Here is a 23,606-nt window from a genome sequence, read left to right on the forward strand (position 1 = left end):
TAAATTGATTTTTTTTTTAATCAAGTTAGCATAAAAATTACCATGATGTAGTTATACTCAATACTCAAATCTCCTTGATTTATGATTTATATGCTACTCTGCATCAGGGCCTTGTGGGATCTTCAGATCTTTTCATCTGCTTGCGTACAATTATGTTGTAATGAGCGTGCTTTGTGCAGCTGCTCTTAGACATTTCTTATGTTTTACTATCTCTCCCCAATGCTCTTATTTACATTTTTGTACTGCTGGGCTTTGAATTTTTTTTTTGCAGTTTAGTGCTTTGTGCTATACTGCACTGTATGGTTTAATTGTCCTGTTTGTAATCTTTGTACATTGTGGTCCTGTAAACATAGGACTGGAAACAATGTTTTGTTGTTCCACTGTATGGACACACATGGATGGGATGATGATGATCATAAAGTACTTTTTGACTCCCTTTTGACTTTTCTAGAGATTTGTTCACTGGCTTGTTGATGGAAAATGAGTGAAATGGCTTAGAACACAGCAAACAATTGCCCTGCTAAGCAAATATCAGTGAAATGAGTCCTGCTTTATGTGTGTGTGGGTGAGTGAAGGTTTCCATCTCAGGTGGTACAGCTTGAAGGAGTGAAGCAGGCCTGACGTTGCTTTAGCTTTTTCCTGTTCTTCTCTCCAACCAGACCCTTTCAACAGTGCAAGTGTGCTCCCCTCCAGACTCCTACAACCTCTCTGTCTCTCTTTCTCTCTCACACACACACCCGTCAGCACCACTGAGCACAGGTGTCCAGCCTTTTGCAAAGTTTACGCGCACTCCACAGCTTTACGTTACTCTCTATGAGAACCAAACAGCACTGAACCTGCTGCTCTTCCACTAAAGGAGGATTGTTATTGAACATTGTTGATGTTGTGTCTCTTAGTCTATCGCTGAGATTATTGGGTTGTTTTTAAAATGTGCAAATGATCGATCCAGAAGATAAGTGTTTGTTTTGAAAAGGAATATTTGGCGCATTCCAAAAGGCAAATGAGAGAGCAGAAACAGGAGATGTGAGTGAGTGTCTGCTTTTTGCTCATTTTGCTGATGCCCACGAGGGTTTTACAGACTGTTTGTGTGTGTCTGTGCCACTCCGCTGGGAGCTATGGCCCATGGAGCTGAGACTCAGATGGTGTGTGTGTGTGTGTTGCCCCACTTGGAAGGCCATGTGCAAGGGGCACATCAGGCTGCCCCATCCTCTCCACAAATCTACACAAAGGAAATATATAACACCTCAAAAGTTATGGTTTACATTAGGGCAGCATGAAATGGACAGAATACTAGTATTGCAATTACATTGCTAGATTGTGGTTTGCCTTGCTTTCAATTAAAAATATATTAGTGAATCAATGCAACGTGAAATGGTTAAAAATCATTCCGCATTATTTTGACCAAAAGGATTTACTTTTGTTGGATTACATTAATACAGTGATTTATCAAAATTGGTCAAGATTTTTACAGCACACAGTAAAAAATATTTAAAGGTCTCAATTACATGTTGCTGTCTAGGGCTGTTCAGTTCCAGAAATCCTAGAGTCAACTCCAGTTCTGATTCCAATTGATAGAAAGTGATGCAGTTGATTGGAAGAGCCAATGCTACGCAATGGTTTTCTTGATTCTTAATTCAAATCCCTTTCACACATGTACATTTAAATGGGAATTTGTCCATAATATACACTGTAATGGGGATAAGCATTAATGCAAGCTGTAGTTGAAATATAATAATATAATAATTCTAGTAATATAATAATTATAATTATGATATAATGTATACAAATATAATAAAATATCATTAACAGATAACGGTTTGTGTAGCCCTGGTTCATATGCTTTCGCTTCCAGGTCTTTCATGGTTCTCTCTTACACTTCCACTTTGCAATCAATAAACTCATTTTGCATAAGTCTGAGTACTGTCCTGGGGATTGATTCGTCTTAGGCAAGATTTTAATGATTTTATCTGAATGGTTTAATCTGATGTGCAGACTTAATCTGACCAGTTTTCTTTCTCTCCTAAATGTGTACTGCTTAAAATTTGGATGGGACCCCATAAAAGCTGCTGTGAGTTCCGCTCCCGCTGGTGGGGTCAACAAACACTCCCTGAGCCATTCCTGAGAGCGCTCTGGAGGTCAAACAAATGACCATCTGATGGGAACAGATGGAGAAAGTGAACTTCAAATCAGGCCGACAGGACCAAATGGTAGTTTTGCAGACAGCGGCGGTTTTGGTTCACATCAGGCGTGCTCCATCAAGTTCTTTTACATGGCTTTCACAGCTCTCGCGTGCAATTCAGAGCTTTTTCAGGTGGTTTCACATAGCCAGTTTTAACTTATTTTTTTATTGCTGTTAATTTCAAACTTTTATGCACTCTGCCAGCAAAACTTTGAAGAAATAGTCTGGTACTTTAGCTTTGCAACAGAGGTAAATTTTTTCATTTTTTTTAAAAATAAGAGTATGTCATTCACTAACAAGTCTGTTTCAAATTACTCAACAACATGATGTGGTTCGAAGCAAGTGTGTGATGATTTAGGCATGTACTTCCAATACTTGTAAGCTACATTAGCCTTGTAGCTCCAATCCAAAACTAAAGATGCAAAGTTTAGACACAAATCACATCTTGGCTGATTGCATTTTGAGTGAAGGCAAAATACTGGAGATTTTTCATCAAACTAATGCTAACAGAGACGTTTGTCAAAAAGAAACTTAATTTGTTTGCTGTTTTGTGTGACAGTGTGAATTTATAATATGCTGTTTATCAGTGCCCTTTTGGTCTGGGGTGTAAATCTTGTTTTAGGGTTTAAGAAGTTTCAGATCATATTACAACCTCAGTGTATTTCAGGCCTGGTCAGATGAGAATGAGTTGACCCTGTGGATGAGTCTCTAACCTTCTTTTGTGTGTGTGTGTGTTTATGTGATCCAGAATGGAGCTGTTCCAGGGGAGCAAGTGAAGAAGGACGAGAACTCCCGGAGAGGAAACTGGGGGAACCAGATTGAGTTTGTCCTGACCAGTGTTGGCTATGCAGTGGGACTGGGCAATGTCTGGAGGTTCCCATACCTCTGCTACAGGAATGGAGGAGGTCACTAAATGCTATACTGTCTTTATTTCTTCATTTATAAACCAGCTTTTCTAATACAGCTTTGTTGTATATATTGTCAATGTTCACGCAATACAAAGGGCAGATTTTTAAAATGGTGTTAAAAAAAAAGTAATAAAGTGTGAGGTATTGGCCTTTTGATTAAAATATATTCGGCTATATTGTGTGTGTACTGTGGTATATTTCAGTGGGAGGCGATTTGTTATGTGTTTTATTCTTTTCTTGGTGTGGAGTGTTGGATCTAATAGTTTGAATACCATTGTTGTGAATACTTTATGGCTAGTATTGCCATAAAAGGGCAGTCCCTTGGCCAGCTCTCTTAAAATAGAGCAGCCTGGTGCTGGCGTTCCTCTGCTTCCAGCAGCAACAATGACTGTGTCTTTATCAGCTCCAGTGGCCTGCCTCCATGCCCCAGTTCCCCATGAGCTCATGCTCTCAGTGGGACCACTGCTAATCAGAGGCCATGCCCTGAATTAGACCGAATTCAAACAAGATGGGGCTCCAGATACTTCAGCCCATCATCTGTGTTTAAAGGGGCCATTAAAGTTCAGTGTGGGTGGTGGCTGACTGATGTTCACTCTAAAGCAAAATAACCGACTTTTAATGGAATCTTTGCATGATCCTTGAAATATACTCAACCTTAAGAATTCAAAGTGCAACCCTTTGTAGCAGATTTTCAAAAAAATATGAACCCAAAAAAACCCTGCCATTACAAGTTTTTCTTATGAAAGGGGCAGTACAGCTAATTGTGGGATGCTTCATTCTTGAATGAATCTAAATGCAGTGTCTAATACTGAATGTTGTGTATGTGTCTGTCAGGTGCCTTCATGTTCCCATACTTCATAATGCTGGTGTTCTGTGGTATCCCGCTCTTCTTTCTGGAGCTGTCTTTTGGCCAGTTCACCTCTCTGGGCTGCCTGGGTGTCTGGAAGGTCAGCCCCATGTTCAAAGGTAAGTGACATTGTAAGGTACCTTTGCATTTGGATGATCGGTTTACATGGAATCTGACCTTGTCATTTCAGACACATAGCCATAATTCACAATTGGTTATGATCTTGGTGTCTTGCCCAGTTATTAACTACCATGGTACAACCCCAGATCAGAAAAAATTGGGATGTTATGGAAAAGTAAAAAAGACGCAGTGATTTCTAAAATTTACTTTGACTTGTACTTAGTATACATAGTATGAACACAAGGTAGTTCATGTCTTGTCTGGTCAACTTCATTTAATTTGTAAATATACATCCATTCCTGCCATTCAGGCCTGTAACATATTCCCGAAAAAGTTTGGATATGGGCAATTTAGGACTAATAATCTAGTAAAGTAATTAAATAATGATGTAATGATTGAAACAGGTGATGCCAACAGGTGATTGTAATCATGATTTGATACAAAAGCAGCATCCAGGAAAGGCCTATTCCTTTAGGAGCAAAGATGGGCAGAGGATCGTCAGTTTGCCAAAGAATGTGAATGTGAGAAAATAACTGAAATGTTGAAAAACAATGTTCCTCAAAGAAAGTGAGGATAAATGATTTGGATATTTCACCCTCAGTGAAATAACATAATTAATTTAAGGAATCTGGAGGAATTTCAGTGTGTAAAGGGCACGGGCACAAGCCTAAGCTGAATAACTGTGCTCTCCGATCCCTCAGACGGCACTGCAACAAGAACAGTCATTTGTCTATAAACGATATATTCACATGGGCTCAGAAATATTTTGGCAAACCTTTGTCAAGCACTACAATAAACAATTACATCCACAAATCGCAGTTAAAACTTTTGTGTGCCAAAAGAAAGCGCCGTCAACTTCTCTGGGCTCTGAGGCATCTGGGACGGATCATCACACAGTGGAAATGTGTATTGTGGTCAGATGAATCAGTATTTCATGTCTTTTTTGGAAGAAATAGATGATGTGTGCTGCTGACCGAATAGGAAAAGAAAACCAAAAGCCAAGGTCTATCATGGTTGTGGGGTTGGGTCAGTGTCCTTGGAAAAGGTGACTGGCAAAGGTAACACTTCTGTGATGGCACCTTTAATACCGAAAAGTACGTAGAGGTTTTGGAGCAACATATGCTGCCTTGAAGTCGACATCTTTCTCAGGCACACCCATGCATATTTAAGCAAGACAATACAAATGCACATTCTGCACACATGACAAAGGCATGGCTGCAGAAGAAGAGGGTGCGTGTGCCTGCAGCCCTGAATGAACAGAGAAATTGTCGCGCTTTTTAATACGCAAAATGCGACATCCTGTACTGTTGCACACCTTAAAACTTGTTTGCAGGAAGAATGCAAATATGTATTCCTGCAGGTTGGACTAACTCCAAATAGGAGGGACTTAGCTCCAAATGGGTTTTCGTTCTCCTAAATGCTTTGTTATTGGTCTAGAACAAATGTATACAAATGACTTAACTCTAGTGGGTACAGTACTCTTTTTGTACTCTTTTTGACATTTTGTGTTCACCTTGTTGTAGCGTAGGGAGTTCTCTGAAGTAGTTCGCAGACGTTGAAATGTCGGTCCATAACTCGGCTTTATTGAACTCAGCACAGAAGAGAAAAAGAAAAAACCCTGTCCTCAGGCTAGGCTAGCTCTCAAAATCAGCCTTGACTATTCTGAAAAAAAAATGTCCCCAGAACAAAAAGGCTAAATTAAAGCGACAGAACACAATAACTAAACAAAAGCTAAACCCAGACGTGCCTGGGCATCACAATATAAACAATTATAAATGATAAATAATTAAGCAAATGTAAATAATAAATTATATACATCAAATATAAAATATAATCATTCAAAAAGCAGTATTTTTTCTGATGTAAAAATGAGTCATGTCTGATCTTTTCCATCTTTAATGTGAAGTTACAACCAACAAAATTAAAAACACATCTTGGTGAGAGGTAGTGCGACATGAAGCCAAAATAAAATTTATAAACTTGTAAGCCCCTTTGTTGACTGAGGCTAAATGATTAATTTAATGAAATAATACGAAAATTTTTAATGAATGCATGAAAATATATACAAATTTCAGCACTGCTGATGTTCATTGGCCCAAAAAACTGGCAGCTCAGACCCCTATCAATAAATAATTCATTTGTACCTCACATGTATCTGAAAAAATGTGAATCTGTGTAGATCACCTTTAGGTTTGGTATAAAAGAGCAAAAGAAGAGCAGAATAAGTCATTTCATATCCACCTAACTTTTAGACAGTTAACATGAAATCGTAAGAGGAATCAGTTACATACACTGTGGCTCAAATTCTGATCTAGCCCATTTAACTACTCTACATTTAAGATTATTTAAAAAAAACTAATGGACATCACAATCTGCCCCTGTATTTAATGCACATAACATAATTCTGTTTTAAAACCAGCCAGCAGAAGACTAAACCCAACGTCTCAGAAAACCTGCTGCACTTCTCAACAACCAATAACAAAGTACTCTGAGTTACGCCCCTCCCATTTGGAGCTGTGGTCCACCCATTTGGAGTTTTTTCAGCATGCATTAACACTCTTCTCAAAGAGTGGGACAAAATTACACCTGAAACGCTTCATCACTTGGTGTCTTTTAAGTGTTGTGAAAAGAAATGGCAGCATTACAAAGTGGTAATCAAAATTGAAATGTGCATATTTTGAAAAAAACAATAAAATTTATAAGGTATAACATCAAATAATGTGCTGTTGTATTGCTTTCAGTGTAAACAGGTCAAAAATAATTTGCAGAGCACTGTTGTCAGTCTCAATTTTAATTTAACATACAATCCCAACTTTTTTCTAATCTTGGGTTATAGATATAGAGAGATAGATGGAAAGATTGATGGAAAGAAAGAAAGGAAGAAAATAAAACAGATTTGTATTGATTGTGAGGGAAATCTGTTACAGAGATGCAGCACCACCAAAACATTTTACATAAATATATTAGGAGAAGCTATATAGTCTACAAAACTAACAAAAAAAGATTTAAACACTGACTTTACAAATGTGTGACTGATTGCAACTAAATATTTACATATGATGTAACTTGGTAGATGTTTAAAAATGCTTAAGTGCATGTATACACATGCACTGTACGTTTTGTTCAAGATACATACTACAAGATTACCTTGCCCTGTATACATAACATACGGGGCAGGGTAACACCATCTCACTATAGAAGTACCACAATAATTGCAGACTACTAAATATCTTTGTAAGAGTTAAAGTGAATATGTTTTTGATTGTAACCAAAGCTGTATTTTAACCATCCTGACCTCATGTGCCACGCTGTCACCTCTGCTGTCCTCGTCTCTTCCTCTTAGGTGTGGGTTATGGAATGATGGTGGTTTCCACCTACATCGGAATCTATTACAATGTAGTGATCTGCATTGCCTTCTACTACTTCTTCACATCAATGACCAACCTCCTGCCCTGGACGTACTGCAACAACCCCTGGAACACCCCTGACTGTAGTGGGGTGGTAGGCACTCATCGGGCTAATGGTACCTTTGCTAACATCACAACTGTAATGTCTGGGGTGACTGAGATGGTCAACCGCACTAAAAGGACGAGTCCCAGTGAGGAATACTGGAGGTTAGTGTAACATGGCAAATCTTTTTCTGTTAATCACAGTTTTTTTGGTACTTGTTTATTCACATTTCACAGTGACACAGAACCTAGCATCCTTTGTGTGCCTGGTTGCCTCAGTCATTTGGTAAGACTATATATGAGGGCTGTGACTGACGAACACTTTTATAACTGTTTGACCCCTGCACTATTATTCAATTAATTAACTAATCTAACCATTAGGCCTTCTTCAGTTTTCTTCCCTCCCTGCTGCCTCCCTGCTATTCTTTCCTCCCTTTTGCCACCATCATTCAATTCTTTCTGTGTGACAAGCAGTCCACTTAGGGTTGGTAGAAACAAGTGAGACAGTTTCAAGCGTTTCACTTTTGGAATTCTTGTGTTCGAAACAGAAGTATTGAAACAGTTTGAAATGCTAACCAGTTAACCCTGGTCCATTCTGTCTTGTAATAATACGTTGTACCTCAAGAGGTGATAGTGAGTCAATGTAACCTCAAGTCAGCCATCAGTCCAACATGAGAGAATGAAACAGCACACCTGTTTGTGGCAAGGATCATTCGTTAGTAAAGCAAAGATGTGACATAAATAGAAGCAAAACAAGCATTAACCCTGGTGCTACTTTCCCCTGCTGGAGACAGGCAAGACATATTGCTCCTTTGATGCTTTAAATCTGAGAATTTTCAGGTTTTTGTTAATAAAAGCGTTAAAAAAAACCTGTTTATGGATGAGAGAGATTTTGCTTTCAACCGATCTGAAGCTGATCACTGAACACTTTGAATCAAATTGTAACAGATGATTAATTTTGCTCGAACAGTTCTAATGATTCTGTATCAGTAGGTGCAGTGAATGAATAAAAGTCATATCGCCCTTACACTTCCTGTAATCTGTTGCATTCTGTTTGAATGATCAGGTCAATTGTATGAACATTACAGAGCATTATAGAGCACCAACAAAAACTATATTTTGTCACAATTGATTTTGTCAGGCTTGCTGACTAATTGTTTCAATTTGTTTTTAGTCCTGCTGTTGGTTTATTATATTCTGGTTGTTAGATCTGTCCTCTTGAGTAATACAAGAAATTATTTGTGTAGGCTTTACTGGACAAACCCTCACGCTCGCTAATGAATGTACCAGGCGGCTGGTATGGTTTTCTGTGTAGTTTTATGACTTTACTTTTAATCGTGGACCACAGGAACTAATAAGGCTGTTTTATGATTCAGATGACAGAGATGTTTACGTACGGTCTGCGGGGACCAGTCTCATAGAAGTCTAAATGAAAAATGCAGGAAGGACTTAGCCTATAACATAAAGTACAGTTACGTAAGCATGAACTTAATGCTCAGAACAATGAAACATAGACTGTACTTAAAATGTAATAAACCTGATATAATAAAAATGCTAAACCACTTTGGGTCTTTTTAGTTTTTTAAATTATTGTTACTGGAACCAGACATTTTCTTTCATGCTATGAGGGTCTGTGTGAAATTAAACTTGACAGACGTGCTTGTGGGGATATTTTTAGTCCTTCGTTTTATTAGCCCTGCCTTGAGCTGGGAGGGTTTAGTATGAGGCTGATGTTTTCTGGAGACAATAGGAGGTAATGTTTGTGATTGTTTGTGTGTGTGTGAGTGTGTGTGTGCATAAGGTCCTTCTGAATGCAGAGTTTCTCTGCCAGCGCTTGGAGAATGGAAGGCTTTGACAGCGAGGGGTGTGTGTGCTTGTTTGAATGACTTTATAAATGGTTTGTGCCTAGCTCTTCGGGTTGTGATTGTCACTGTACCATGAAAAGCCTTTCTGTCACTGCCTTCCATCTGTCAAGCAGTTCATTGTGAGGGGAGAAGTTGTTTTGATTGGACCGTGGTCTTAAAATATTGGATTGTTTTTGTCTGGGCTGTGTCATGGGCAGCCCAAACATGCCACTTAACGTGATAAGGTGAGTTGCTGAGTTAGATGAAAATAGACGGCAAATCGGCAAGCACTCAGATAAGATGAGAAAAATTGGCCACTCTGTCGTAATATGCATCTTTTTGTTGTATGCTATGTAAATAAAATTAAGTGTATTTGTAGTAGTATTGTAGTATTCAGCAATGGGAGAATTGCTTCTCTCACTTATTATTATAGATTGCACAATATCTCTTCCACTTTTTCTTTTCCAATACTGATAGTAACACTAAAACCTTGGTATTTGCCAACACCAATCCAATATTTTTTTCTATAAAAAATTCTAAGCTATGAAAAGAAATGTTTTATAAAACATTCATATATGGTGATGATATGATGCTCAGAGTACGAAAATGGTTTTCCTCCCCATTGATATCATCCTGGTGCCAGTATCTATTACTGCATCGATGGTATCTCTACTCATTACTCAGCAGTCCTGTTCTTTCAGGAACTACGTATTGAACATCTCAGATGGCATAGGGAACTTTGGTGAGGTGCGTCTACCCATCCTGGGCTGTCTGGCGGTCTCCTGGGTGGTGGTTTTCCTCTGCCTCATTCGTGGGGTGAAGTCTTCAGGCAAGGTAAGCTGGATGCTCTCTTTTTGTCCAGGAACTTTATGCCATTGCAAGCCTTTGGCTAAATCTAAAATAACTCCCTGTTTGACTTTTAGGAGCTCTCAGTGCCAGTGGCTTTTTCTATAGAGTACATTATACATAGTGTGTCATACTGGACCTAGCCTTGAGTGGAGTAATGTGTTTTAAACATAGATTAGTAGTTTGATGGAAAGGATGTATTTGAACACAGTTTTTTTGCCACTGAGGCATTTCATTCGATTTAATTGGGGGTGTGGGACTTTCAGTGTGCAGTAAATGGTAAACTAGGGAATAGAAACCATGCTGCATTTTTGTGTTTCATATTTTCTTTTCCTTTTTTGTTTGGATGCTATTAGGTGGTGTACTTCACAGCGACCTTCCCCTATGTGGTGCTGACCATTCTCTTCATCAGAGGAATCACGCTGGAGGGTGCCATCAGCGGAATTAAATACTATCTCACCCCACAGTGGCAAAAAATTCTGGATGCCAAGGTCAGTACACCAGTTTGTAATGATTTGTCATAAAGTTCATTAGAAACTCTGTAAAGCCCTAGTGGGTTTGTGCTAAAACATGGTTGTTAACCTACACTGGCATATACTGAATGTGTGTGTGTGTGTGTGTGTGTGTGTGTGTGTGTGTTTGTGTTTTATAGGTGTGGGGTGATGCTGCCTCTCAGATTTTCTACTCCCTGGGTTGTGCCTGGGGTGGTCTCATCACCATGGCATCCTATAACAAATTCCATAACAACTGCTTCAGGTACTAAACACACTGTTCAAACTGTACAGATAAATTCAGTTCTGTTCAACTTAAATATCTTGCCATTATACTTATGAATACGTAGGTGTACAGTATAATGAAAAGCTGGGTTAGCTAGTCCTGTGGTGATATTCAACTAAAGAGGAAAAGAAGACGTGCAGATTACGCAGCTTTCAGCATATGCATTTTCTACAGCATAAGCTAAAATACAGTAGCCATAGATGTATTAGATTTTAAATGGGATATGAAAGATGGCCTGCGCTGAGTAGATGTGAGAGTGACATGCATGCTAGGGAGAAGCCTCAGGTGATGTGCACTGAGGGGTGAGACACAAGGAAACATGAGAAGCAGTATTCTGACCTTAACGTTGTGACTGCAATGCTCACAGACTCCAAAGGGAGGTATCTTTACTGCCCTCTTGTGGCTGTTTTTTCTTATTGCACTTCTATGCCGATCAAAATCAAAATTGTTTGTTTTCAAATACCAGGTGTATGTTCTGACAAGTACTCACGCAAAGACAGAAAACAGAATGCAGAGTGTATATGAAATACTGCACAGAAAGCTTATTTAGTTCCAGTCCTGGAGGGCAGGTCTCTGTCACAGTTTGGTGATTTCCCTGGTCAAACACACCTCAAAAACCTAGCAATTAACATAAGGCAAGAGTGTCTGAGCAGGCAAATCATCAAAGTGTGCTGGACAGGGGCCCACCAGGGCTAGAAGTGAAGAACCCTGTACAAGGTCTGCTGTACAGGTTCAGGTGAAATGGACAAGAGGAGAAGGTTTATGGCTGAGGTCACAAATCTTATCCATAAACGACTGACGTAGCTGCAGGTTTTTATTCTAGTCAAGCAGAAGGACATCTGCTTCCACTTGTTTAAACAGTTAATCTCAGTCTATACACAACTGATTAGTTATATGAGGTGTACTCCTGCTTAGCTGGACTTAATACCTGCAGCCACACCAGCCCTATGCACATAAGATGATAAGATTGGTGACCCCTGGCTTATGGGTTTAAGATATGATTAAGAAGCATAATCTAAAATATTCATCTTTCTAGATATGAGATTCTTTTTTAGATTTGAGAGTCTTATGCAAAAGGTTACCTTAATTGGCACTGATGTACAATCTGACAGTCAGACGTTTCTTCTTATTTTTTCCTTCTGTGGCCAAACAGAGACAGCATCATCATCAGTGTGACGAACTGTGCCACCAGTGTCTACGCTGGCTTTGTTATCTTCTCCATTTTGGGCTTTATGGCACACCACTTGGGAGTGGACGTGTCACAGGTGGCAGACCACGGGCCGGGCCTGGCCTTTGTGGCTTACCCAGAAGCCCTAACACTGCTGCCAATCTCTCCGCTCTGGTCCCTGCTCTTCTTCTTCATGCTTATCCTGCTGGGCTTGGGCACACAGGTAACTCATCCTACCTCAACCTGTAGAAAACTCAGCTTCACCACTGCACAGCATCACCGTTCTTAACTGTTCATGTTTCTGGATGTCCAGTTCTGTCTGTTGGAGACTCTGGTTACTGCTATAGTGGACGAGATTGGGACAGACTGGATTATCAGAAACAAAACCATCATCACTCTTGGAGTCGCCGTCATTGGGTTTCTCTTGGGAGTGCCGCTGACCACGCAGGTGAGCACTACACATATGCACAGAAACCAGAGTGGAAAAAGTATAAAAACATGTTAAGAGAAGTAATGTAAAGAAAGCTTTCCTTGTTTGGTGGCATGTGTGGTGTGGTGACTAATCTGAGGTGCTGGTCCTCACATAAGTCACATAATTAGCATCAAAAACATCAGATTCATCCACTCGGGGGTCAAAGCACAACTGACGTTACTAATTGTTCTTCTGCACATTGTGTGCAATTACACATTTCCACCAGAGAGATCTCCCAATCGCTGTATTTTAATTTAAAGCAGTAGCTTTAAGCATTTGTATGTTTGGATCATCTAGTGGACATTTGGTTCAAACAAAGAGTTAAATACACTCAAACTCTGACATACGCAGTGACTCCTAAATTGTGGCCCTCTTGTGGTTGCAGGCAGGAATATACTGGCTTCTGCTGATGGATAACTATGCTGCCAGCTTCTCATTGGTCATCATTTCCTGTATCATGTGTATTTGCATCATGTATGTTTATGGTAAGTCCATCACATCTTTCCCTTTCTTGAGCTGAATGTATTTCTTGTCTATAAAGTAAGAAGTGAGGCTAGAGCTATAACTGTACTTCTGTTTGCTCCATTCACAGGCCACAGGAACTACTTTAAGGATGTGGAGATGATGCTGGGCTTCCCTCCTCCAGTCTTCTTCAGAATCTGCTGGAGGTTCATCTCTCCCCTCATCATCACGGTAAGTGGCACATCAGAATGGGGTTACTGAGAGAAGATGCCTTTTCAGTAAAGCACTAAAGGTATGAGCTTTTCTTTGCACTCTGAAAGAGAGATTGAAAATGATACTTGGAAGCAATTATTCAACTACTTTAGCTCAAAAACTGCAGGCTTATTAATAAGTTGATGAAAAACGTCCAGCCCACTGACAGGTCCTTAGTGATTAAGGGGTTAACAAGCCCCTTGCCTTGATTCCTCAACAGTGCATTTTCTAAAAATACACAGTGCAAGACTGGGAGCCATAATCAGAGTAATCGCAAACACCACATTGGCTACAGGCAAGCTAAATAGCTCCAAGTGTTACCGCCATTTAACACTGGAAATACTGAACTAGGGAAGTGATAATCAAGGGCTAGGATTAAGAAACACTGATATAAGTCTAAATCCAAACAGGTAATGTGAAACTAATGTCATAACAAGGTCTGGTTTTGATGCAGGCCTTGAGCTCTAATGTATGTACTATGAGTGTTTGTAAACCAGGCTTTATTTATAGTTCTCCTCCTCCTCTGTTTCTCTGTCTTTAGTTCATCCTCATCTTCACAGTGATCCAGTACAAGCCCATCACTTACAATGACTATGTGTACCCAAACTGGTCTCTGGTCATTGGCTTCTGCATGGCACTTTCCTCAGTGATCTGCATACCCATCTACGCTCTCTTCAAAATTGCCACATCTGAAGGAGCCACGTTCTTAGAGGTGAGATATCATGCTTGAAGTCAAGGGTAATGGTTAATTAAATAAGTTAGTCAACCGAAGTTGTACTAGAGAAGACTGTGTCTTGCCATGCAATTCCCTAAATCTAGGAATTTCTTTTAGCACATTAACCTTACTTATATTCGGTTCAAACTCAGGTCACTGTCCTTGCAGTGCCCTTCAATTTAAATATAGTAATGAAGTACAATTACACAATTATTTTCCACCATAGACACAAAGACACATGCACAGTGATTTGCCTTATTATTTTTGTGGAGTATTTCCATACACTTCTGTACTACTGGAAAAATATAACTATGCCTACAACTAACTCAACTTTAAACTTAAACTCAGTGCACAGAAGTCAAAAAGGTTTCTTTAGAGTAATACTATACAGGAACCTATCATTCCCTGAAGAAACTTTCAGTGGAACATTTCTGAAAATGAAATGTCTAAAAAACCTTTTTAAAATTTATCAGCCTCCATATGAAAGTTCTGTATTAATTAAGGGTTATGCCTATAACTGTACTAGTGTAGCCAAAAGAAAAACTGTCAAGTCTATATAGTTATTTTCACTGGGACCAGCTAAATAGCCCCACCATTTCCTTCATACTTGCAATGCCCTTCAACTTTATTTTCCAGTAGGTGGCTTCATGAAATCCTGTGCAGTGTTGGTTTTACACACCCCCATTTTTAATTTAGTAGTTTCGTAAGCAAGTACAAAGTTACTGTTTGGGTCAAGTTTGACATGGTGTTTGAAGGAAAAAAAAAAAGATTGTTGAAAGTCTTACATTGCTTATCTGCACCAGTGTGCCAGTGATTTACTTTTACAGCATTTAGCAGGCGCTCTTATCCAGAGTTACTCGAGATAGCTTTGTCTTTTTCGGAAGAATTATACCTGCTTCGACAGCACGATAAGCATTTAACATTATGCTGATTTAATTATCTCAAACTAATTTCTATTTCTCTGCTCTGCTGCAGAGGTTGAAGCACTCGGTAAAGCCAGATGCAAGTTGGGGCCCAGCACTGCAGGAGCACCGCAAGGGCCGGTATGCCACAGGGGGGCCCGAGAGTGTGGAAGTGCGCCCCCTAAAAGACGAGCTGAAGGAAAAGGAGCCCGAGAAGGAGAAGGAGCCAGAGAAAGAGAAGAAGGACGACATCAGTCTGACCATCCAGGGTAGCAACGGCTCCACACTGAACCCCACGCCCAGCGCATAGAGACGGTCTGCCCCAACTGGCGCCGCGTCCCATTCCCCCCATGCTGCAGCCCAAGGGCCAGGCCACACTCGCTGGAGACCTTTACATATTGTAAGGGCTTTATTATTTCTAACCTCTAGAGAAATCGGTTGTCATCCAAAACCTTTTTTTTTTCTTTTTAATTTAATACTACCTTTTTTATGTTCAAATGCAGAAAGCATTTTAGGCAAACCCACTGTGCTTAGTACATTTTGGGATATGTTATTCTTTTACCTTCTGTGTAGATTTATCTGGAAACGGTACTTCTACTGCTGCAGCAGCTGCAGTAGGTTTTGGCTTCTTGTGTATACAGCGGTGATGGTGCCAGTCAGGTTAAAAGCTGAAGACCAAATATTCTTTGTCTGTAGTAAACACACCCCTAACATACACATTTCCTGAAACCATGAAGTCTTTTCTTTTTTTTCTTCTTATTTTTTCCCACTGCCATGTCTGGAGTGTTCCACCACCGTGCCCTGTGGTTGCATTGGTGTTTACGAATAGTTCCAACTTTCCTTTCTTAACAGACTGGAATATTACACCACTGTACCCACAGTTTACATTATTCTTACATGAACACAAACGGCACAAAGAATATTTTGCCTTCAGCTTTTAGAACAGCTATTGGAAAAAAGTCACATTTCAAGCACATTTACTTTCCAAGCCCATCCTCAGGGTTGCACACAATTTGCTTCAACCCCCCCCTCCCCCACCCTGAAACCTTTCTCAACAACTAGCGATCATTGAGTTTGGGATAACATCTGAATTTTTTTATTTACCTATGAGAGGATAGAGTATTTTGGTGTAAGGAGTGATCTATATGAAGCACACAAACTTTGACTAGTCTTCCAGTCATTTTGACCCTAAAATGCATCTCGCCTGTGAAAGGAGCATTATAGCGATGACAGGAGCAGCTAGTGAAGCTGCGCTTGTAGGGCAGCGGCATTGCCATCATAGCCTCAGTACTGTAGCGCACACACACAGACTCCCCTGGGAAAAGGAGAGAAGTGGCATGCACATACCCTCTAAATCCAAGGGGTGCTGCTGGAGTGTGTATTTTTTAGTGTTTGTTTTTTTATTTTTGTTTGTTTGTCCTAATCACACTGAAAAATCTGCGCTTGTACTAAAGCGCTGAGCCAAGCAGTTGAACAAGAAGTACAGTAAAGTTGCCGAGGAGAGAGGTAAACTGTCATCCTTACTGAACTCACTGAATTATGCTGTTGGTATAATTCATAGGATAGAATCATCTTTACTTACTCTTCTCTTTCACTGTTGTATAGTAACAGTAAATAGTCTTGTTTATTTTGTAAAGAAGAAGCTAGAATATCATGAATAATCATTTTAATGTTTACCATTCCTCATCCATGACTTGATTTTTTTCCATTTTATCTTTGCTCTGGCGAGAGAGGGGAGAGCTTGGGCTGGATGCTTTTGATTTTGCCCAGATTGTTCCCTGAAGGCTTTTGTGTCTGGCTATGGTCATTATGGCCGGTTCCAGTGACGAGCCAACGAGTCCCCTCTCTTATGACATATAGGCTCGCAGTGGCACAAAAGCATGGATATGATGTCCTGGTAACACTGTGAATATGTTAGGGATTTTGCCAGACACCACTGAAGGAAGGGGGTGATCTAGCAATGCAGCTGCTAAAAGTGCTTATGTGTCACGTATTGATAAGTCTCTTGGGTTTGTCTTCCTTTTTCACTTTTTATCTCTTTTCACAGTATATATTTGCTCTTCTAGTACCTGACTGTATTACAGCCAGTCAGCTTCCTTAGTAGTTGTCATTTGTTTAATAATTAATAATCACTTTTTTTTTCACAAACTGCATCCTGTTCAAGTACAAAAACAAGAAATGATCTAACTATTAAAAAAGCAACAAAAAGATCCACAATAAAAAGAAAGCTTGCAGTGTAGCAGAAGGTGTCAGTCACTCAGGGGCATAGCCTTGGTATTTGTGATGTCAAGAAAGGAAAAAAGCACAAGTATACCTGGTAGAACTCTAACAGAGGCAAGCTTGACTTTACTCTACATGTGGTGTCGAACCAGGATGGTGAAAAAAAAAACACAGAGCAGCACCGTGTTTGTTGCAGTCTTTATTGGTCCTAGCACAACTAGACGTCAGTAGCACTTTCAACCACTTCACTGTGGTATGTTCTAGTATGCACACTACAAGTCAAAAGTTTGGACACCTACCCATAGAAGGATCTTTTTTTTTCACATTTTAGGGGTCAATACTATGAAGTGGCAAATATGGATATTACTACTGTCAGAAATATTGGACCTTTGCCAAATTGGGCTACCCTACCTCAAACACTTTAACAAGGTCAGACATTTAACACATTAACTTTTAATGACGCGCACACAGGACACATAGAAATCAGGATGATGTAATAATTATAGTTCAGCATTTTCCCAACAATCTTATAACTGGTTTTTGAAATAATTTAACGAGTAAGCAAATGTCTAAAATTCTGTAAAACAAAATGCAAGATTCTATAACACATGGTTGGTTATGTGGCCAAATTTTTGACTTTGATGTGTAGTTTTGTCTCATATGAGTACAAAAGGTTGATCCACGATGACATCACTGTCTGACTTTCAGACGTCGATCGTGGCACACAAATTGCGAGGCTCATACCATCTGCCTCTGGGTTCTGCAAGGAGGTACACTCCTCCCTTTTCTTCTCCCCTAAACTTAATCTTTGACTTGCAATCTTCTAGCCTGCAGTAGTAGAGTTGAGAATCAGTACTGTGCATTTGCAACCTGGTCCTGCACTGTCCCCCTCTCCATCACTGTATTGTACAGTAATGTAAAAAAAATAATAATAATTAATAATTGGACTGGTGTGTATGTGTGTTTTTATGGTCTTATTGGATCGGGGTGGGTGGGAGTTTCCGTATCGTAGGTTGGGGAAAACGTTTTTGTGTATTTTGGGTTTGTTTTTACTTTATTCTAGTGTTATAGCTGGTGTTTTCTGTGTATAATGTGTTCTGTGTAGTGGATATCCTACTGTTGAGTCTATGCTTAGTTTAGGATAGTGCTCAGTATTGATGTCATGTCTTTTTAATCAATATGTAACTATCCATGTCGTCATTTAACACAAAGAATCAACCTTTGTAAGAGATTTTGTTTTCGGTTTATTTTTATAGTACTAAAAACTGTATTTTATCTTCAGATTTTATCTTTTTTTTCTATGTGTATGCAGTGACACTACGTTTTTCTTTCTTGAGCTCCTCAAGCCAGCCATTATCAAAAAGTTTTGCCAAACTAACACTATGGATTGAAACTTGAAATACAAAGGAATGCTTTTCACAGCGTGTCTGCTCGCTGCAGGCACACTTACTGTTGACGAAAAAGGACGATCACCTGTTCCACATTTGTTACACAGTATGAAGCAGTGTTATACCTCTACCACAGTAATGTAAATGCCATTTGAATGCAGTTCTACGTAGCATGCTGCAGTTTCCTTTGGGGAAAATATATAACATCTCTATAACTCCACTCATCCTGGTCCAACCTGAACACTGACAGCACACATTGCAATGAAATTTGAATCGTTTTATCTTGAAAATCATGTTTATGTGTCCATTGTTCTGCAAGCATGTTTAAAGTCGTGAAGGAAAATTCGTATATTTTGAAAAGGTTGGCTTCAGCAAACTAATGTCCAAGTAAACCCCAGTTATTTGTAGTGTTTAATCTATTAAAGAAAAATTACCTATTAGTGTTATAACAGTCTAGTGTTAGAACAGAAAGCGAGATGTTTCTGTAAACACCCAAAGAGTCCACAGAATTTTAAGGGGATGAGTGGACTTTGCTCCTAAATAACTTCTAGATCTCAAATTATTCATAGTAATGAAGGTTTATCCATAACCTCTTAAAATTGGATTGTTTATTGCTGATTAAGTTGAAATGACCCTAAAAGTTTCATTGTTGGCCCTGAAAAAGCAACTGAGCGGAGATACTGACATATTATTAAAAAGTGCTTCTTGATTATCCATATTTTCCTCATGCACACATCACACACAATCATTTTCATTCTCCTTGACAATTAGCTGAACATATTTTTTGTGGGTTCGTCAACTAGAAATGCACCTTTTGGACAGTGACAGTAAAGCTTAACTAAAACTGTGAATTTCTCTCTGGTTCTCTGCATTCTTTAGGAGAATTTCATTTCTGAATGAAGCACCATGCATTTTTGTGTTATGGCAGCACTTTATGGTGTCACTTTTTATGATGTTTAAAAGCAACAGGTATTACTGCCTCCTCTCTTGTTCGAGTTCCGCAATAAAATGAAGGGTTCATGCTTTGGCAAAAGGTCAGTGTCCACTACTGTATGAGTATTTGTGCTCATGTGTTAAAAAAAAAAAAAAGAAAAAAAGAATGTGAGGTCAGGGAGAGTGAAGCACAACGAAATGAACTCAGTACTTTCTATCAAACATATCTAACCATGTCTTTGGAACTTTAGGGCCAAATTGCATTGAAAAATTGTCTTAAGTCATGTCAGCTGTATATCTTAAACTGTTCAATTTCAAATGGTAAAAAAATAAAGTTTATTTTAAAGATCACCTGTCATTGCATGTCTTTCCTTGTGGAATTTTGTGGCTAGTAATGTGATTCCATTATACAATTTCAAAATCACTACAATGGAGGTTTCTGATCCTGGTCCTGGAATAGTCCTTCCCTGCATATCTGAATATTTCCCTGCTCTAACATCCTTTTCAATTCAGGAAGGGCTTCTTAATTAGCTGATGAGTTGGATTAGGTAAAAACATCAACATATGCAGGGCAGAGGTGCTACAGGAGCTGCACTGGTAATCACCTGTGATTCCAAAAAAAATGGTGTCTTACATGGATAATTTTGGACTAAACTGCTAACAAGTGGTCATAAACTGAAAAAAGGCAAGTTAGGTTAGTGCTCCTTTTTAAGAGGCAGCACTTAAAGCTGTAACCACTGACGACAAAAGCACCTACAACATTATTAACATGCCATACAGTAGTATTAAAATCACAGGAGTGGTAAGAGCCTCCACCCTCCATTTACCTGCTTAAGTCTGATGACAAAGTGGCTGAACAAACATATAACAACTGAATCCCAAATGGTGTTATTTGAGGGCTATTATTTTATCCAACTGTATCTTTACTTTATCCAGGACTAGATTTTGATTCAAATTCCAGATTTGAATATCTCTGCCCTGCACCGCTGTAAATCATGCGTCTATAATGGGTTGTCGGACTCCAGTCCTGGTGGTCCTCTGCAGTGCAGAGTTAAACATTTTAGCTCGCTTATTTTACACACCTGAACTCAGCCGATTAGCAAGGCCTTCATGAGTTGAATTCAGAGTGTTAGAAGAGGGAAAATCCTCTCTGCAGAGCTGGGGTTAGCAGCCCTTTGTTCAGGAGGGGCTGAGCAGGCTTCCAGCTTGAGGGAGAGCTAGGCGTCTGCTTGCTCGCTGCCCCCTGCTGGCTACTTTCTGCACTGTGGGTGGAGTGGGCAGCAGGGTCCTGGCTCTGGCTGCCTCTGCCCCCAGGCCCAGCTGTTTGGAGCAAACAGAGGACCCACACTGCTGTCCGTGGACAAGGCTTGCAGCTGGGCTCAGTCTGGATGCTGCGACTCTCACGGGAGGCCCCGCATGTGCTTCCTCTCTGGGCTTGCTGCTGCAGCTGGAAGGCCTCAACAGAGTCGCGGAAGAAGTAGAGCTACTCTGTGTCAGCGGCGGCCCCTCTATGGACAAGATTGTGGATGTCAAGCAGCTCAGGTTGGTGTGTGAGTGATCTGAGTCCAGTATTTGAGGCTCACTGCTTGCTGGAGCCGTGGGTAGAGGCTGAGTAACCTTATGGGACAGTCTGTGCCTGGCCTTGTCTGGATGAACAGGCCTGCTAAAGTGTGGAGGAGAGGGATTGGGATAAAGACAACTCATCCTGGGCAGCACTGGGGAGGTTGATGGATTCTCCATCTCTGAGTCACTTGCAGGAAAGTCAGTCAATCTTATTTCCCTGAAAAAGTCACAATAGGTGTGTTAGCTGAGATGGATAGAGCTGCACAATATGCTTGGCATTACTGATATCTCAGAAGGCTGCAATATGCAAATGATCCTTCTAACCAACCACCACGATTGTTCTGTGTGTTGTGAACATGTTGACCAATCACAGTTCTAGATATGTGTGTGGGTATCTTAATGGGTCAACGTACTTACATATTTTAACAAAAGTAAATTATTTTGGTCAAAATAATGCTGGCTAATCTTCAACATGATTGTTTCAACACTTTTGTTTTTAAAATATTGCAAAGCATATCACAATTGCATTATATAGCAGTAAAACTGCAATACCAATATTTAGTCCATATTGTATAGCCCTGCTAGACAGGTAGATGTACTTTACTAGAAATGTGAATGCTACAGTAGCAAAACAACAAACATAATTAATTTATTTACACCAGAACCTGAGTGCAGACTAAGACCTCAGTGAAAAAAACATGACTGAGTGCAGAAGACAATAACATCAGACCAAAACATTGTCATGTGTGGTATATGGGTTTTGTATAGATGTTTGTATAGATATTGTGTCATATTGTTTGTTCTGACTTGCACTGAGTTAGACTGACTTTTATCAGTCAAAATCCAAAATGAAACATTGATATATTCAGTCATGTGAGAAAGATAAAGCTGTTTTATTTTAAAGTAATGACTATCTGTTATTGGTGGGTCCAAAGTGTAAAATGAAGAAAAGCTGTAAGGAAAGGCATGCAGTCCTACCTGCTGGGGACTGGAGAGCTGCCTGGCTTCAGCTTATCTGAGGTTTCACTCATCAAATTCTGGACATGCAGGTCTCTCTGGATAATGCGGCGTTCCTCTTTTAGCTCTGCAGGGAAACGGGCATTAGAGCTGCCAAAATTTTGGTCTCTGTCTCAGAAACCCTGGAAGCCCCCCATCAATCACAACCCACTTCCAATCTCTAGTAAAAGAAAAAAAATCCCATTTTAAGAGGGGAATTCTGTTTTATTACTCTGCTAGAGGGAGATTGGCTTGGCTGCTTGGCAGGCTTGTAATTTGGCAGCTCTTAAGCAGAGAGCAGCAGTGGGGAAGATGGCAGCAGTCTGTTTAGTGCTGCCTCAGTACAAAAGAGGCTTGAATTGAGTGAGGCTGCCAGAGATTTAAAAATGTCACCGTTGTGGAATACAGAGATAGGAATGCTTTTGAGGCAGGACACATTGACTGATAACAGCTCAAGGGCTCAGAAACTTCATTCAGGAAATGTTTTTCATACTTCAGAAAGCAAACCAAATATCAAACTCTCTCATTTTAGGCCTGTGCTGAATAAGCTATTAATGCAAATTTGTGCAGTGGTGTTACATGGCACTGTTTGATCTCTGGTAGTGTGAATGGTGAAAACCATAAATTCAGCTTAGAGCCACTAGATGGTAGTGAAACACATTTCAGCAGGTCATCCAGCAGCACATCTGGATGTGGTTAAGAGCTTTTAATAAGCTGGTGCTAATAGCTACGGATGGTGTGAAGTTTATAGGTGGAAAAACTAGAGAATGCAGTGAAGCCAGTCAAATGAGCAGACTAATGAAGTCATATCCATATATATACTGTCATTAAACTCATTACACTGAACTAGACTGAATTAAATGATGATATGATGCATGAGCCTTTCTTAATGAAATAGTCTGGAAAAAAATCTAATTGACAAAACTGTCTACTCACATCGAATGCAGTCAATTGGCCAAGACACATTCGGTGTCTGAATTTTGACAAAAGCGTGTTGCACTTAAAGTCTCACTGAGTTAAAGGGCCGTTCCAGCCTAAAGCTAGCATTTATTATATTGTTTTCATGTAATTTACTTTAGTAAAAAATGTACAATTTTATATCCTATTTATGTTTTCGTCCATCAGTGCAATGTTCTCTCACTGCAATACCCAGCGTGCATTACTCAAATATGTAATATAACCACTGGGAATCCCCTAACAGTGATAAAGAAATCCTGACCACTTGCATAGCCACAGATGTAAAGGCTAATAAATACAGCCACTGGTCTCCTTCTGCATTAGCCAGCTAGCATTTCAAACAGGCTGCCTTCATATATCTGCAAAAAGTGCTTGTGGTTTTTCAAAAGTTCCTCCCTTCAAGATTCATCATAAGAGAACTCTCCTAGGCTTTAAACCCGGAAAATCTCACTCTAGAGACTATTGCGGCACTGCTGTAGGATGTGAGTAGGCATGATTACAACAGATGTAGTAATGGTTTAATTTCACATTTTGGCTGGAGTACCTCTTTAAACAATAGCAGAACCCTAAATTTTGTCTATATTTTTCCATTGATCATATGTATATGT

The 23,606-nt window shown here is 39.7% G+C and overlaps 2 protein-coding genes across 5 annotated transcripts in view; one reads left to right on the forward strand and one right to left on the reverse strand.

Moving 5' to 3' along the window:
* slc6a9 (solute carrier family 6 member 9) overlaps positions 1-19,833 on the forward strand; it is a 58,545-nt gene extending 38,712 nt beyond the window's left edge. For all 4 annotated transcript variants that reach the window (XM_036596079.1, XM_036596081.1, XM_036596080.1 and 1 more), the window contains 12 exons: positions 2,928-3,084; positions 3,922-4,053; positions 7,398-7,668; positions 10,049-10,181; positions 10,550-10,684; positions 10,846-10,949; positions 12,124-12,361; positions 12,452-12,586; positions 12,996-13,095; positions 13,203-13,303; positions 13,866-14,036; positions 15,015-19,833. In XM_036596079.1, the coding sequence (XP_036451972.1) occupies positions 2,928-3,084; positions 3,922-4,053; positions 7,398-7,668; positions 10,049-10,181; positions 10,550-10,684; positions 10,846-10,949; positions 12,124-12,361; positions 12,452-12,586; positions 12,996-13,095; positions 13,203-13,303; positions 13,866-14,036; positions 15,015-15,251 (1,914 nt within the window). In that variant the 3' untranslated portion in view covers positions 15,252-19,833. The remainder of the gene's footprint in view (positions 1-2,927; positions 3,085-3,921; positions 4,054-7,397; positions 7,669-10,048; positions 10,182-10,549; positions 10,685-10,845; positions 10,950-12,123; positions 12,362-12,451; positions 12,587-12,995; positions 13,096-13,202; positions 13,304-13,865; positions 14,037-15,014) is intronic.
* An 828-nt stretch (positions 19,834-20,661) lies between these two features.
* The window catches only part of ccdc24 (coiled-coil domain containing 24), a 36,483-nt gene continuing 33,538 nt past the window's right edge, over positions 20,662-23,606 (reverse strand). The window contains exons 8-9 of the mRNA XM_036595961.1: positions 22,024-22,129; positions 20,662-21,262 (exon numbers count right to left, since the gene is read on the reverse strand). Coding sequence (XP_036451854.1) covers positions 20,662-21,262; positions 22,024-22,129 — 707 coding nt within the window. The remainder of the gene's footprint in view (positions 21,263-22,023; positions 22,130-23,606) is intronic.

This window comes from Colossoma macropomum, unplaced genomic scaffold (assembly GCF_904425465.1).
Source record: "Colossoma macropomum unplaced genomic scaffold, Colossoma_macropomum, whole genome shotgun sequence".
NCBI classification, from domain to species: domain Eukaryota; kingdom Metazoa; phylum Chordata; class Actinopteri; order Characiformes; family Serrasalmidae; genus Colossoma; species Colossoma macropomum.